This window comes from Hemiscyllium ocellatum, chromosome 1 (genome assembly GCF_020745735.1).
Source record: "Hemiscyllium ocellatum isolate sHemOce1 chromosome 1, sHemOce1.pat.X.cur, whole genome shotgun sequence".
NCBI lineage: Eukaryota > Metazoa > Chordata > Chondrichthyes > Orectolobiformes > Hemiscylliidae > Hemiscyllium > Hemiscyllium ocellatum.
In genome coordinates, this window is record NC_083401.1 from 157,600,718 (window position 1) to 157,615,953 (window position 15,236).

General features: G+C 42.6%; 1 protein-coding gene across 1 annotated transcript in view; it reads right to left on the reverse strand.

The window, feature by feature from the left end:
- Positions 1–719: 719 nt before the first annotated feature.
- Positions 720–15,236, reverse strand: part of LOC132820656 (uncharacterized) — a 131,781-nt gene continuing 117,264 nt past the window's right edge. The window contains exon 6 of the mRNA XM_060832873.1: positions 720–1,292. Within this exon, the coding sequence (XP_060688856.1) occupies positions 1,201–1,292 (92 nt within the window). The 3' untranslated portion in view covers positions 720–1,200. The remainder of the gene's footprint in view (positions 1,293–15,236) is intronic.

Sequence of the window (15,236 nt, forward strand, 5' to 3'; positions counted from 1 at the left end):
TTATCTGAACTTTGTAAACATTCAAGCTAAAGGAAAACATAAGAACAGTATGTCCACAACAAGGGAATGAAAAAAATAACAACTCAAGTCTTCCCAGTCTTTGTCCTTGATAGTGTGATAAGAATGATATAAGAAGAGTATCTGAATTATGCTCAAGTACAAGGTATTTTTGCCAAGTGTATTGGTCCGTCTGCATGCAGACGTTAAAAAATAATGAAGTTCTTTTTCTTTGCTCTTGCTAACAGTGAGTCGAGTTAGTTTAATTTCCATGACACTCCCACAGGAAGTTGTTGGGGCCAGTTCATTAGATACATTCAAGAGGGAGCTAGACATGGCACTTGTGGCCAAAGGGATCAAGGGGTTTGGAGAGAACGCAGGAATGGGATACTGAGGTTTCATGATTAACCATGATCACATTGAATGGTGGTGCAGGCTTGAAGGGCTGAATGGCCTACTCTTGCACCTATTTTCTATCTTTCTATGTTTACATTGTTCAGGGCTAGGACCATTCCGGCCAAAGATGATTTATAAACAAGTAAAACACAGCTTACGATTCAGCCAAATTTCTCAACAACTCTCTCGCCAAAGCAAACCAAAGCAAATCAGACTTGCTGACTCTGGATTCCTAGCACAGTGAGATTAAAACATTCAATGACTCTCAAAATTGCATAATTTGTTCCTCACCAGACTTTACAAATAACAGACTTTGAACACCAAGGCAGTAACAAAAATTGGCAATTTATTATAAATTGAGCAGAACACAGATGAACTAAAAAGCAATCTAATGAAATCTAAGGTCGAATCCCAATCTTCTTTGATCACCAATCCACTCACATTCTGACAGAGAGACAGACAAAATTAAGGGATAATTTAAAAAATAAAATTGTAATTTGCCAGTCGATAACCATTTTACCAATGAATACCAAGTCTTCATGAAATCTGATGGATTGTATTATGGCATATACGACTGTTTATCTTACTTGAATTCCAAAGTCACTGGTCAATGCTAATAGCTTCCGCAGACATCATTTTACTCGTGCCAGATTCTAACACATGCTTGCAGCATTAGACTAAAAGCAAATCCTCAAGGGATCAGTGGACTTAACATAATCAGTTTGTGTTATTTGCATCAGAGGAACATGAATTCATTGATTTTCGAGAGGTATACTGATGGGAACATGTAAATTACTCAGAAATGACTCAGTTCATCAAGTCAATATCAGTGAATTCTGAGCCTGGGGTTTTGAAGGGCCAGTCATCGAGGCTGCCTGTGTTCTCCTGGTCATGGCTGGCTGGAAAACAAAACAGATGAAAATAAAGTAGATGAAAATTAATGTCCAGATTGAAATGAGTTAGCATTGCTTTAATTACCCAGTTAACAATGTGAGATGGTATTGCATTACAAGCTCGGATTAGAAAAGTGAGGATGTTATTTACAAATTTATTTAAAAGGATGATAATTAGACAAGCTCCGATTTGAGTAAACATAGTACACTGCCCGGTCTTCTCCAGTTTCAGCTGATTATTTGACATCCAAAGAAATCAGAGAGACCTTTTTTGTCCTGCACAATCATGTTAAAGATATTTACATTGTGTTCATGGTAAATTGTCTCACTCACTAGGATTGCACTCAATCACCTAAGCCAAGCAATGTGTGGGAAGACTTCCCAATGTGAACATAAGACCAGAAATCTATGTTTTAACAATTATGTTCAGGAGTTATACCAGCTTGGTCTTCCCTGCATATGAAGCTTGATTGATGAGAAACTTCATTGACAGAACTATATAGCAAGGTGACCAAAACTGAACACAATACTCCGAGTGCGGCCTCACCAATGTCCTGTATAACTGCAACATAACTTCCCACTTTTGATCCCCTCCCCGTTATACAGATGACTTTCCTGAACCAAGTAGTTCCTCAGTACATCTGGTCTCCTCCCCGTCACTGTCCATTTTCCTCCACTAGATGTAACATTCATATTGTCTTTCCCAAAATGTTACACCTTAGGATTGGTGTAGTACCATGCAGTACCACAGCAATGTGGTTGACTGGATTCATTTGTTCCTTACTGATGAGCTGCACTTGCCAGTCCTTACCACCAGAGGCAGCTGATGATCAAAAGGCATCAGCAAGATACCTTTTGATCATTTTTCATAAAATCTGTCGTCTTGGTTTGCATGCTCCTCAGTCCCGACATAGATATCCCGACATGAACTCTGGTGCAGTGAATAATGTTGACCTCTTTACGTTTTCAATTTCCTCTTCCTTTCAACTTTTGCTGGGGTTTTAAAATATACAGTCAATTTCCATGTCTTGGCACAACAACAGAAGCAACTTCTAATAAATTCAAAGGTACTTTACAGATGAGTTATAAAACCACATTATGTAATATCACATCAGGCCACTAAAAGCTTGGTTAGAGAGGTCGATTTTAAGAAGTGTCTTAATGGAGAAATGTGAGGCAGAGGGATGCAGGGAGTATAATTTTTTTAATAGAATCCCTACAGTATGAAAACAGACCCTTCGGCCCAGCAAGTCCACATCAACCCTCCGAGGAGTAATCCATCCTATGTAACCCATTCTCCTACCCTATGTTTACCCCTGGTTAATGCACCTGGATGCTACGGGCAATTTAAAATGGCCAAGTCACCTGACCTGCACATCTTTGGATTGTGGGAGGAAACCGGAGCACCCGGAGGAAACCCACGCAGACGCAGGGAGAATGTGCAAACTCCATACAGGCAGTCGCTCAAAGTTGGAAGCGAACCCAGGTCCCAGGTGCTGTGAGGCAGCAGTGTTAGCCACCCTGCCGCCCCATTTGCCTGACCATTTCTGTACTGGTTCCCAAAAGAACTACCCCGTTAGTGCTATTCTCCAGCTAGTACTGTAATCTAGAACTTGGGGCCTAAACAGTTGAAAGCACAACTGGCAACGGTAAAAGAATTTAAATTAGGGATGCTCAAGAGACCAACAGATATAGAGTCATAGAGTCATTGAGATGTACAGCACGGAAACAGACACTTAAATCCAAATCGTCCATGCCGACCAGATATCCCAACCCAATTCAGTCCCACCAGCCACTATCCGGCCCATATCCCTCCAAACCCTTCCTACTCATATACCCATCCAAATGCCTTTTAAATGTTGCAAATATATCAGCTTCCACCACTTCCTCTGGCAGCTCATTCCATACATGGATCACCCTCTGCGTGAAAAAGTTGCCCCGTAGATCTCTTGTATATCTTTCCCCACTCAACCTAAACCTATGCCCTCAAGTTCTGGACTCCCACCCCAGGGAAAAGACTTTGTCTATTTATCCTATGCATGCCCCTCATAATTTTGTAAGCCTCTAGAAGGTCACCCCTCAGTCTCCGATGCTGCAGGAACACTCCCAGAGAATTGTACAGCTGAAAGAAATTACAGATGTTGTGACACGATGCATGTGCACCTTTAAGGGCATAAACCTTAAACTGCTGTTAATCATTTTTGAAAGTGATAATAGGGCTGGAGAATAGCACTAATTGGGTAGTTCATTGGGAACTGGTACAGATACAATGGGTCGAGTGGCCTCCTTCTGTGTTGTAAAATTCTATCATTCTATTACTTAATTTAAAATAGGAGATGATGCACTAGTCCCATGACTGTGCCAAGAATGCAGCAACAGACAGAGAAGTCAGAGACATAAATGTACTCTTCCAGTTAACTCTATTTAGATAGTTTAATAAAGAAACCATCTTGTGGCTTTACTAACAATACATTTACATGTGGCAGAAGAGATAGAGTAGGGTGAGGCTATTGAAAGGAAGGATGCGAATTTTAAAACCAAGGCATGAGTTCAATAAAGGCCAATCAACAATAGGTTAGGGGCAGGAATCCATTTAAGTGTAGAGTTAACAAACACATAGCTGCAGGTTCCAGTCTCAGATAAATTGTGACAGGGACAAATTTGCACAATTATGGAAGTAGGAATATATTAGCGATGATAAGAGTTTGATGTCAAGATCTCATTTTAGGGTCAAATGTAACCCTAAGGTTGTGCAAAGATTATCTTAAACTCAGTTAGCAGGAACATGGATGGAGTCAATAACTAGGGAAGAGCTTGGAGTGGGATCCAAAAAAGATGACTTCAGTCTTCCCAATAGTTAATTGAAGGACATTTCAGCACAGTTCTTCCTTATTGAATCCTGATCAAATTGCAAGTTGCTAAAGTTGTTCCAATGAGGACCGAACATGTTGAATTGGTTCTCAACACCTCAAAAGAAGGAAAATAGCTGAGAGGCACCTGAAATTACAGCAATGGTAAATAACAACTAACCTGTGTGAGTTTAAGATCGTTTTCAAATCATTTGACAATTTCATCACTGTTTTCAAATGTTTTCACTGTTTTCAAGCACTGAGTAAAACAGAATCATTTTGTGATATGTCTAATTATTTACCACCCTGAACAATGAGAGCATCTTTTATGTGCCAGAGTGTTACTGAGGTGAGTATGTCTCTGTGAACCTAATAAGTATGCATCATGGAGTCTTGGGGCCATATGTAATGTTATTAATCAATTAATTAATTAAGGTTAATAGTATTGAAATAACTTTATGCTATTAAGATTTACCACGAATGCTTGTGCATGTCTTCAGGCACAGGAAATGTCAACGGGAAGTATCAAGAAGTGAACATAAAAGTGAATGGGCTTGAGTTGTTGTGAAGATTGAATGATGAGATTTTTTGGCCCTGATATAATCCACAGGTCACAGTTGTATATCTTGGAAATGGAATTCAGCTTGAGCATGGTCCAGACTGATGGCGATGGCCTTTAAAAATCATAAAGCATATATAAGCGCAGTTGATCCATTATGCAGCATTGTACTCCACTTGCACTCCCCACTAAAGTTGAACTTCACCCATCTCGACTTACGAAGACCTCAGATAGCAAAGAACTACAAATTTAAGTTACTTCCCGGTTATGATTTTTTTAAAAAATGTGGGCCTTTATTCAGCCAATGTACCTTAAAATTTCTAAAGACTACCTGGAGGAGTGAATCCTTGCAAAAGTGCATGAAGTAGAAACCACACAGCACCAGGTTATAGTCCAACAGGTTTAATTGGAAGCACTAGCTTTCAGAGCGCTGCTCCTTCATACGGACTATCAGATCATAAGACACAGAATTTATTGCAAAAGTTTACAGTGTAATGCAACTCAAATGATATATTGAAAAGGACCTGGATTGTTAAGTCTCTCATCATTTAGAATGACCATGTTGGTTTCAGTTCTGATGAGAATTCTTATGAGAGAACTAAAACCAACATGGTCATTCTAAAAGATGAGAGACTTAACAACCAATCCAGGTCTTCTTCAATTTATGATTTCAGTTGCATCACATTGTAAACTTTTGCTATAAGTTCTATGTATTATGATCTTATTCTCCACAACCACCTGATAAAGGTGCGGCATTCAGAAAGTTAGCACTTCCAATTAAACCTGTCAGACTATAACCTGGTGTTGTGTGATTTTTAACTTTGTACACCCCAGTCCAACACCGGCATCTCCAATCAGTAGAAACCACTTGTAAAGCACATTGTGTTAGTCAGCAGCTAAACAGCATATACCTGTAATTCAAAATGCTACCTTTGAATTCTCAGACCAGGAGTGCTACATGCCTGAAATATCTATGCAAGTCTCAGACAAAACAAATTATAGATCTTTCAGTAAGACAAGAGAAGACAAAACAATGCCACCTGGAATGCGCAAACATCCTATCTGTAGTGAAGTCTCTCGTATCATATTCTTCACTCAGATATGCAATGCTTGTCACTAAAACTAAAATGCCAGTTTACTATGGGGCTTCTGTATGGAGTAACTATCAACAGATCCAAGCAAACAACATCAACATTGGCTCAGGAGGTCAATATTCTGCCAGTAGGACATCAGTTTGCCCTTACATTTAATGACCAGAGGCCGATATTTATAGAGTTACAATCCCCTCTCTAGCTCCTGAGAGTCATAGAGTCATAGAGATGTACAGCACGGAAACACACCCTTTGGTCCAACCCGTCCAAGCCGACCAGATATCCCAGCCCAATCTAGTCCCACCTGCCAGCACACGGCCCATATCCCTCCAAACCCTTTCTATTCATATACCCATCCAAATGCCTTTTAAATCTTACAATTGTACCAGCCTCCACCACTTCCTCTGGCAGCTCATTCCATACACGTACCACCTTCTGCGTGAAAAAGCTGCCCCTTAGGTCTCTTTTATATCGTTCCCCTCTCACCCTAAACCTATGCCCTCTAGTTCTGGACTCCCCAACCCCAGGGAAAAGACTTTGTCTATTTATCCTATCCATGCCCCTCATGATTTTATAAACCTCTATAAGGTCACCCCTCAACCTCTGACACTCCAGGGAAAACAGCCCCAGCCTGTTCAGCCTCTACCTAATGCTCAAATTCTCCAACCCTGGCAACATCCTCGTAAATCTTTTCTGAACCCTTTCAAGTTTCACAACATCTTTCCGATAGGAAGGAGCCCAGAATTGCAAGCAATATTCCAACCGATGTCCTGGTACAGCCACAACATGACCTCCCAACTCCTGTACTCAATACTCTGACCAACAAAGGAAAGCATACCAAACACCTTCTTCACTATCCTATCTACCTGCGGCTCCACTTTCAAGGAATTATGAACCTGCACTCCAAGGTCTCTTTGTTCAGCAAAACTCCCTAGGACCTTACCATTAAGTGTATAAGTCCTGCTAAGATTTGCTTTCCCAAAATGCAGCACCTCGCATTTATCTGAATTAAACTCCTTCTGCCACTTCTCAGTCCATTGGCCCATCTGGTCCAGATCTTGTTGTAATCTGAGGTAACCCTCTTCGCTGTCCACTACACCTCCAATTTTGGTGTCATCTGCAAACTTACTAACTGTACCTCTTATGCTCGCATCCAAATCATTTATGTAAATGACAAAAAGTAGAGGACCCAGCACCGATCCTTGTGGCACTCCACTGGTCACAGGCCTCCAGTCTGAAAAACAACCCTTCATCACCACCCTCTGTCTTCTTTGAAAAGAAAACAGCCTAAGCAGAGTTTTGCAGACATCACCTTTTCATCTATCTGTATTTTAAACAGAACTAACATAATTTTACAGATTGCAATAGGAGCGACTTGTTGCAATTTGATGATTTGTTGGGGAGTATGTGCATAAATTTGTTCCTGTTTTAAATTTGTTCAGAGTAGAGGCAAAATTCATCTATAAAAGATGACGGTAATTTTTTTTCGCAGTTTATGAAAATAGTGCAAAGAATAGAAGATATATGTTGCAGACCTGTAATCTGATTGAAGCATTCAATCCATTGCCATCTCCCATAGGCCTAAATTACTCCATAAATATCAATTACTCTGATGTACGTATATTCAGTACAACATTACAGAACCAAACAATACAATTGAATTGATTCGTGCTCAGGATATGAGTGTCGTTGGCTCAGCCAACATTAATTATCTGTCCCCAGTCATCTTTGAGAAGGTAGTGGTAAACCACTGCAGTCTGTCTGATGAAAATATAACCTCAGTACTGCTGGCAAATCTAATTCCAATTCTATTTTATAATTTAAATTACTCTTCTACGTGATTATTCTGTTAGGTAGATTTGACTCTCTGAAGAGTAACCCACCCATTCCTCTAACCTTTATTTACTCCTGACTAATGCACCTAACACTATGGACCCTTCAGCATGGCCAACACCACTTTGCACTGTGGGAGGAAATCCAGGCTGACGCAGGAAGAACATACGAATTCCACACTGATGGAGGCAGGGATCAAACCTGAGTCCCTAGTGTTGTGAGGCAGCAGTGCTAACCATTGCGCCACCCTGGGTTTTTTTGGTGCTAAGTGTGTTTTGATCAAATCGCCTTTATTTGCGTGCAGGTCTGTCCAATGAGTGTCAGTGGTCTATTTAACAATGAGGGCATCACAGTCTAAATCACTCATGGCCCTACCCATTGTCCTTCATATTTGAACTGAATTTGTAAACAGTTCTGGGATAAGGCTGGACGAACGCATGCCTTGAAAAGAATTCGCTTGGATGGTGTGTTCATCCTTTGACACCTCCAGAATGCCACACAATTTTCAGAATGAGTCAGGAGTGTGGAAACCTGCTCACCTCCATTCTTTTTGCTGCTAAGCTTATTGAAGAGTTTTTAAGTTGCCTAGGAGAGTGGAATAATCAAATTTTCAAATTGGTGAATGGGAAATGCAAATTGTCTGGAGTATGTTAGCACTCACCTGTCAGAAGTACCACCGTGAGTAAGGTTAAAGGGTCATAAATAGGAACAGGAGCAAGCCATTTGTCCCCTCCAGTGCACTCCACCATTCAATAAGATCTTGTCTAATTCCAAACATAAGCAGAAATTGCTTGCAAAACTCAACAGGTCTCAGCTTTTGAAGAATCACTGCATTCGGAGTGTTAACTTTGCTTTCTTCCCACAAATGCTGCCTGACCTGCTGAGTTTCATCAGCAATTGCTGTTTTGCTTTGGATATCCGTCATCTGCTGTTTTATTCATACCTGACGTAATCATAGCCTTAACTCCACCCATGCCTACTACCCTTGACATTTTATTGATCGAATATCATAGTGTGATGTTGCAGCTGAATTAAAGTTTTGGAGAAGAAAGGTTATTGACACGTAGGTGCTTGGCAATGCCACTCATTGTCATTGAGCAGAGGGGGGGGGTCAAGTGTCTGGTGCTTAACTGTCTGACCACTTGTGTGGATTGTGCAGCTGCCAATTCATTGCTCTGCTGCCTTCTCTAATTTGCTATCTCGTTCCTCGCTTCCCGTAGTAACCTTAGATATATCTGGTCTACCCCTGGGGGCTTATCTGTCTTGATGCTTCCCAATATTTCCAGCACGTCCACTTTCTTAATATCAGTCTGTTCAAGTCTATTAATCTGGTCAACAAGGTCCCTCTCTCGAGTGAATACTGAAGCAAAAAGCTCATTTAGGGCCTCCCCTACCTCTTCAGACTCCAGGCACAAGTTCCCTCCACTATCCCTGATCAGCCTTACCCCCTCTCTTATTCCTCACCGAAGTGTAGAATGCCTTTGGGTTTTCCCTAATCCTTCCTGCCAAGGCTTTTTCATGCCCCCTCCTCAGTCCATTTTTGAGTTCTTTCCTAGCTACCCTGTAGTCCTCTAAAGCTGTACCAGATCCTTGCTTCCACAACCTTAAGTAAGCTTCCTTCTTCCCCTTGATGAAAAGCTTCTCTTCTCTTGTCATCCAAGGCTCCTTCATCTTACCATTCCTTATCTGGCTCAGTGGGACAAAGTTATCCAACACTTGCAACAAATGCTCCTTAAACAGTCTCCACATTTCTCTTGTGCATTTCCTGTAGAACAATAATTCTAATTTATACTCCACAGCTCCTGTCTAATAGCTGTATGATTTCCCCTCCCCCAATTAAATACCTTCCCATATTGTCTGTTCCTATCCCTCCATGGTCATGGTAAAGGTGAGGCAGTTGTGATCACTGTCACTGAAATGCTCTCCCCCCAAGAGATCTGACATTTGGCCTAGCTCGTTGCCTAGCACCAAATCCAACATGGCCTCCACCCTAGTTGGCCTATCTACATATTGAGTCAGGAATCCTTCCTGGACACCCCTGACAAAATCATCTCTGTTCAGTTCATCTGCACTAAGGAGGTTCCAATCAGTATTGGGGATGTTGACATCACCCATAACAACAACTCTATTGTATCTGCATCTTTCCAAGATCTGTTATCTAATTCTCTCTGCTATTTGGGGGGGGGTTATAGAAAACACCCAATAAAGTGACTGCTGCTTTCCTGTTACTGACTTCCACCCATACTGACTCAGTAGACAAACCTCCTTTTCTGCAGCTTTGATGCACTCTCTATTTAACAATGCTACTTCCCCTCCTCTCCCAAAACCCCCCTCCCACCCTTCCCCACCCTCACCCCCCCTATTTAAAAGATTTAAACCCTGGAACATCCAGCAACTATTCCTGCCCCTGTGAAATCCATGTTTCCGTTATGGCCACAACATTGGAGTTCCAAGTATTGATCCATGCTCTAAGTTCATCACTCTTATGTGTGACCCTCCTCACATTGAAACAGACACACTTTAACTCATCCCTTTGCCCTACCAACTGTGTGTCCTTCCTGACAGACTCCTCTGATCTTTAGTTCTGGTTCCCTTCCCTCTGCCAAACTAGTTTAAACCCTCCTGAAGTGCTCTAGCGAATCTTCCACCCGGGATATTGGTGCCCCCATCATTTACCCGCACCTAGAGGGGTCATAGTCTGAGTATAAGGGGTAAGCCATTCAGGACTGAGATGAGGAAGAGTTTCTTCACTCAGGGAGTTGTGAACCTATGGAATTCCCTCCCACAGGAAGCTATTGGGGCCAATTCATTGGATATATTCAAGAAAGAGGTGGACCTGGCCTTTGTGGCTAAAGAGATCCAGGGATGTGGAGAGAAAGTGGGAATGGGATTTTGAGATTGCATAATCAGCCATGATTATATTGGTCAGAAAACCAAATAACTAACTTCTGCACTATTTTTATACGTTTTGATGTAAACTATGATCAAATATAGACTATACATTGCCCGTTAATTAGCACACATAATCAAAAATATTCATAGCAGCCTACCCAGACATTAGTGATCACTGCAAGTCACAAGGGGATTTTACATTTTAGTTGCTCAATCTTTTTCCCCCAAATCTGGGGGCCTTACATTTGCAAGGTTTTATATGATCGTGGAACCATCCCAGCTCTTGAGTTGCATTGAGAAGACAGTTTCTGCTCACCTCCCAGCCTCATGGAGCAGATTGCCTCTTCAGGCTTAATGAACTAACAACTGATTTCAAGGCACCGTTGCCAGTACTCTGGCTTCTAGTTGCACTGAATAGGCACATTTTCAGCTTCAATAACACTGCACTAGATTAGATTATTTACAGTGTAGAAACAGGCCCTTCAGCCCAACAAGTCCACACTGACCCGCCGAAGAGCTGCCCACCCAGACCCATTCTCCTACACTTCAGCTAACACTACAGGCAATTTAGCGTGGCCAATTCACCTAAACTGCACATTTTTGGACCGTGGAAGGAAACTGGAGCACCCAGAGGAAACCCACGCAGACACGGGGAGAATGTGCAAACTCCACACAGACAGTTGCCTGAGGTGGGAATTGAACCCGGATCTCTGGTGCTGTGAGGTAGCAGTGCTACCCATCGTGTCACCGTTCCTGAACTCTTCCTATGCCCCAGCTGCACTGAACAATCATCACTTCTGACTGTTTCCCTGACCCCAGATCTGACGCTGTACTGAGCAATTATGGTTCTTCAGTGAATTCTTCAAAGAATTCCTTCAGTGTACAAACAGGTTCTTCGGCCCAACAAGTCCATACCAACCCTCAAAAAGTAACCCACCCAGACCCAATTGTCCCCCTAACTAATGCACCTAACCCACACACCCCTGAACACTATGAGTAATTTAGCATGGCCAATTCACCTAACCTCTGTACTGTGGATGGAAACCCACACAAACATGGGGAGAGTGTGCAAGCTCTACACAAACAGTCACCTGAGGCTGGAATCGAACCTGGGTCCCTGGAGCATCAGCGCTAACCACTGAGCCACCATGTTCCTAGGCTTTTCCTAAGCTCCTTGCTTTTAAAAATCAGAGGCCCACGCTTCTCTAAACACCAGATCTCCAGCTACACCAAGCATTCACTGACTCAGGCTTTGGGAAGTCCCATCTTCCCAGCTGCTGGAAGTTTATAACTGGCATTGCTCACCCAAGTCTTTATCTTTGCGTTATTTTCTGCAGAGACTCTTCCTCCCCACTCCTGCCTCAGATCCCATGGTTGAATTCATCCAATCACTTGGTCCCTCTTTTCACATTGCAGACATCATGCAGATACACTGTCACCTCTTGCTGAGCTCTCTTCCTTAGTAAAGAGCTATCCAAAGAAACCTGAAAACTGAGAATACCCAACCTATCTTCCTGACACACTCTGCCTTCGAAACAGAGCTACGAAAACAAACAGAAACCATTTAAAAAGATAGCTTCCTTCACATAATTATATGTCCATTCACTAGTTTGTCAATGTCCTCTTGGAAGTTGGAGTCATTACATAGAATTGTTACAGGAGAAAGTGAGGACTGCAGATGCTGGAGACCAGAGTTGAAAAGTGTGGTGTTGGAAAAGCGCAGCAGGTCAGGCAGCATCCGAGGAGCAGGAGAATCAACGTTTCGGGCATAAGCCCTTCTTCAGGAATGAGGCTGGTGTGCCAAGCGGGCTGAGATAAAAGGTTGGGGGGGGGGGATTGGGGGAGGGGCGCTGGGAATACGATAGGTGGAAGGTGGTGAGGGTGAGGGTGATAGGCTGGAGAGGGGGTGGGGGCGGAGAGGTCAGGAAGAAGATTGCAGGTCAAGAGGGCGGTGCTGAATCCGGGCGTTGGGAACTGAGATAAGGTGGGGGGAGGGGAAATGAGGAAGCTGGAGAAATCTGAGTTCATCCCTTGTGGTTGGAGGGTTCCTAGGCGGAAAATGAGGCGCTCTTCCTCCAGGCGTCGTGTTGTTACGGTCTGGCGATGGAGGAGGCCAAGGACCTGCATGTCCTTGGCGGAGTAGGAGGGGGAGTTAACGTGTTCAGCCACGGGGCGTTTGGGTTACCTTTTATCCCAGCCCATAGAATTGTTACAGAACAGAAGTGGGCCATTTGATCCAAGTGTCCCTGCTAGCCCTTTTAAGGTGATCTTCACATACATACTCTCTCCTGCCTTCTCCCCACACCCTTGTACATTCTTTTTTTTTCAGATAGTTAGAATATTTAGAAATATTTATGATACACAAGGAAGCCACTTTTCCTATCATGTTATTGCCTAACAAAGAATGAAGGATCCATCGTAATTCCATTCTCAGAGCTTGGTCCATTGCACTCGAGGTTTCAAGACTTCAAGTGTAAATCCAGATACTTTTAAAGTGTTTCTGCCTCCTCTATGTTTTTGGCCAGTTCCAGCTCCCAAATTACCTACGGCAGAAAGATAATCTTCCTCACAGCCCCTGTAATCCTCCTACCCATCATTTTAAGTCTATTCCTCCAAGTCACTAGCTGTTCTGTTGAGGAAAATAGGCCCTTCCTGTCCATTCTATCTAGACGGAGGAGAAAGTGAGGACTGCAGATGCTGGAGATCAGAGCTGAAAAATGTATTGCTGGAAAAGCGCAGCAGGTCAGGCAGCATCCAAGGAGCAGGAGATTCGACGTTTCGGGCATGAGCCCTTCTTTTCCAGCAACACATTTTCAGCATTCTATCTCGACCACTCACAACCATGTAAACCTCAAGCAAATCTGTTTCAGTTCAGTCTTTCCTCCCAGCTGCAATTTTCCAACCCTGGTAACATCCTTATAAGTCTCTTCTGTACTCCCTCCACTGCAATTTATTCCCCTCCAGTTTAGTGTCAATTTGTAGAGTTTTGGAGTCCTACAACATGGATACAGGCTCTTTGGCCTAAACTGGTCTATGTCAAACAAAATGTCCATTCCCTATTTCCCTGCACTTGGCATTTATATACTTCTAAACCTTTCCTATTCATATATTTATCAAAATACCTTTGAAAATATTGTTAATGTACCCGCCTCAACCACTTCCACTGGCAGCTCATTCTATATGACATAAAAAAGTTGCCCCTCAGGTTCCTTTTTATATTTTTCCCCTCTAACCTTAAACTGATGCCCTCTAGTCCTTGATTCCCCAACCCAGGGAAAAAGACTGAGTGCATTTACCCTATCCATGCCTCTCATGATCTTATACACCTCTATAAGATCCCCCTCAGTCTCCGACGCTCTCAAGAAAAAAGTCCTAGCTTGTCCAATTTCTCCCAATAATTCAGACCATTTAGTCCAGGCAACATCCTTGTAAATTTCTTCTACACTCTTTCCAGTTTAATAACATCCTTCCTGTAGCAAGGTGACCAAGCTGAACCCAATATTCCAAGTGCAGCCTCATCAACATCCTGTACAACTGCAACATAACTTCCCAACTTCTATACTCAATGCCCTGACTGATGAAGGCCAGTGTGCCAAAACCCTCCTTCACTGCCCTGTCTACCTGTGACTCCACGTTCAGAGAAATGTACACCTGGACTCCAAGGACCCTCTGTTCCACTACACTCCTTCAGGTCCTACCATTCACCATGATACTCCTATCTTGATTTGACTTTCCAAAATACAACCACTCACACTTATCCAAATTACCTCAATTTCTCGGCCCACTTCCCCAGCTGATCAAGGTCCTTCTGCAATTTCTGATAATCTTACTCACTGTCCACGATACCTCCTATTTTAGTGTTATCTGCAAACTTACTAATCATGCCTTGTACATTCTCATCCAAATCATTGATATAGATAACAAACAGTTATGGGCCCAGCACTGAGCCCTGAGGCACTCCATAGTCACAGGCCTCCAGTTCAACAAGCATCCATCCACTATGACTCTCTGCTTCCTACCATCAAGCCAACTGTGAATCTAATTTGCCAGCTCTCCCTGGATTCCAACCTTATCAAAGGCTTTACTGAAATTCATATAGACTACATCTACTGCCCTCCCTCATCAGTCTTCCTAGTCACTTCATCAAAGAACTCTAACAAATTTGTGAAGCATGATCTCCCACTCACAAAGCCATGCTGACTACTCCTAATCAAACCCTATCTTTCCAAATGTATGTATATCTTATCTCTCAGAATCTTCTCAAGTAACTTACCCACCACAGATGTTAGGCTGACTGGTCTGTAGTTCCCAGGCTTTTCTTTGTAGCTCTTCTTGAATAAGGACAAAACATTTACTACCCTCCAGTCTTTTGGGACCTCACCCGTGGCTAACAATGATGCAAAAATATCAGCCAAAGCCCCAAAATTTCTTCTCTAGCCTCTTGCAGTGTTCTTGGACATATCTGGTCAGGACCAGGAGATTTATCCACCTGCATACATTCTATTACATACAACACCTCTCCTATTGTGATATGAACTGCCTCCAAGATATCACCACTAACTTCCCCAAGTTCCCAAGTCTTCATGTCTTTCTCCACGGTAAACACAGAGGTGAAATATTTCATTGAGGACCTTGCCCATCTCCTGCAGTTCTGCACATATATGTCCACTTTGGTCCTTGAGTGGTCCTATTCTTTCTCTGGTTATACTTTTTCCCTTAATATACT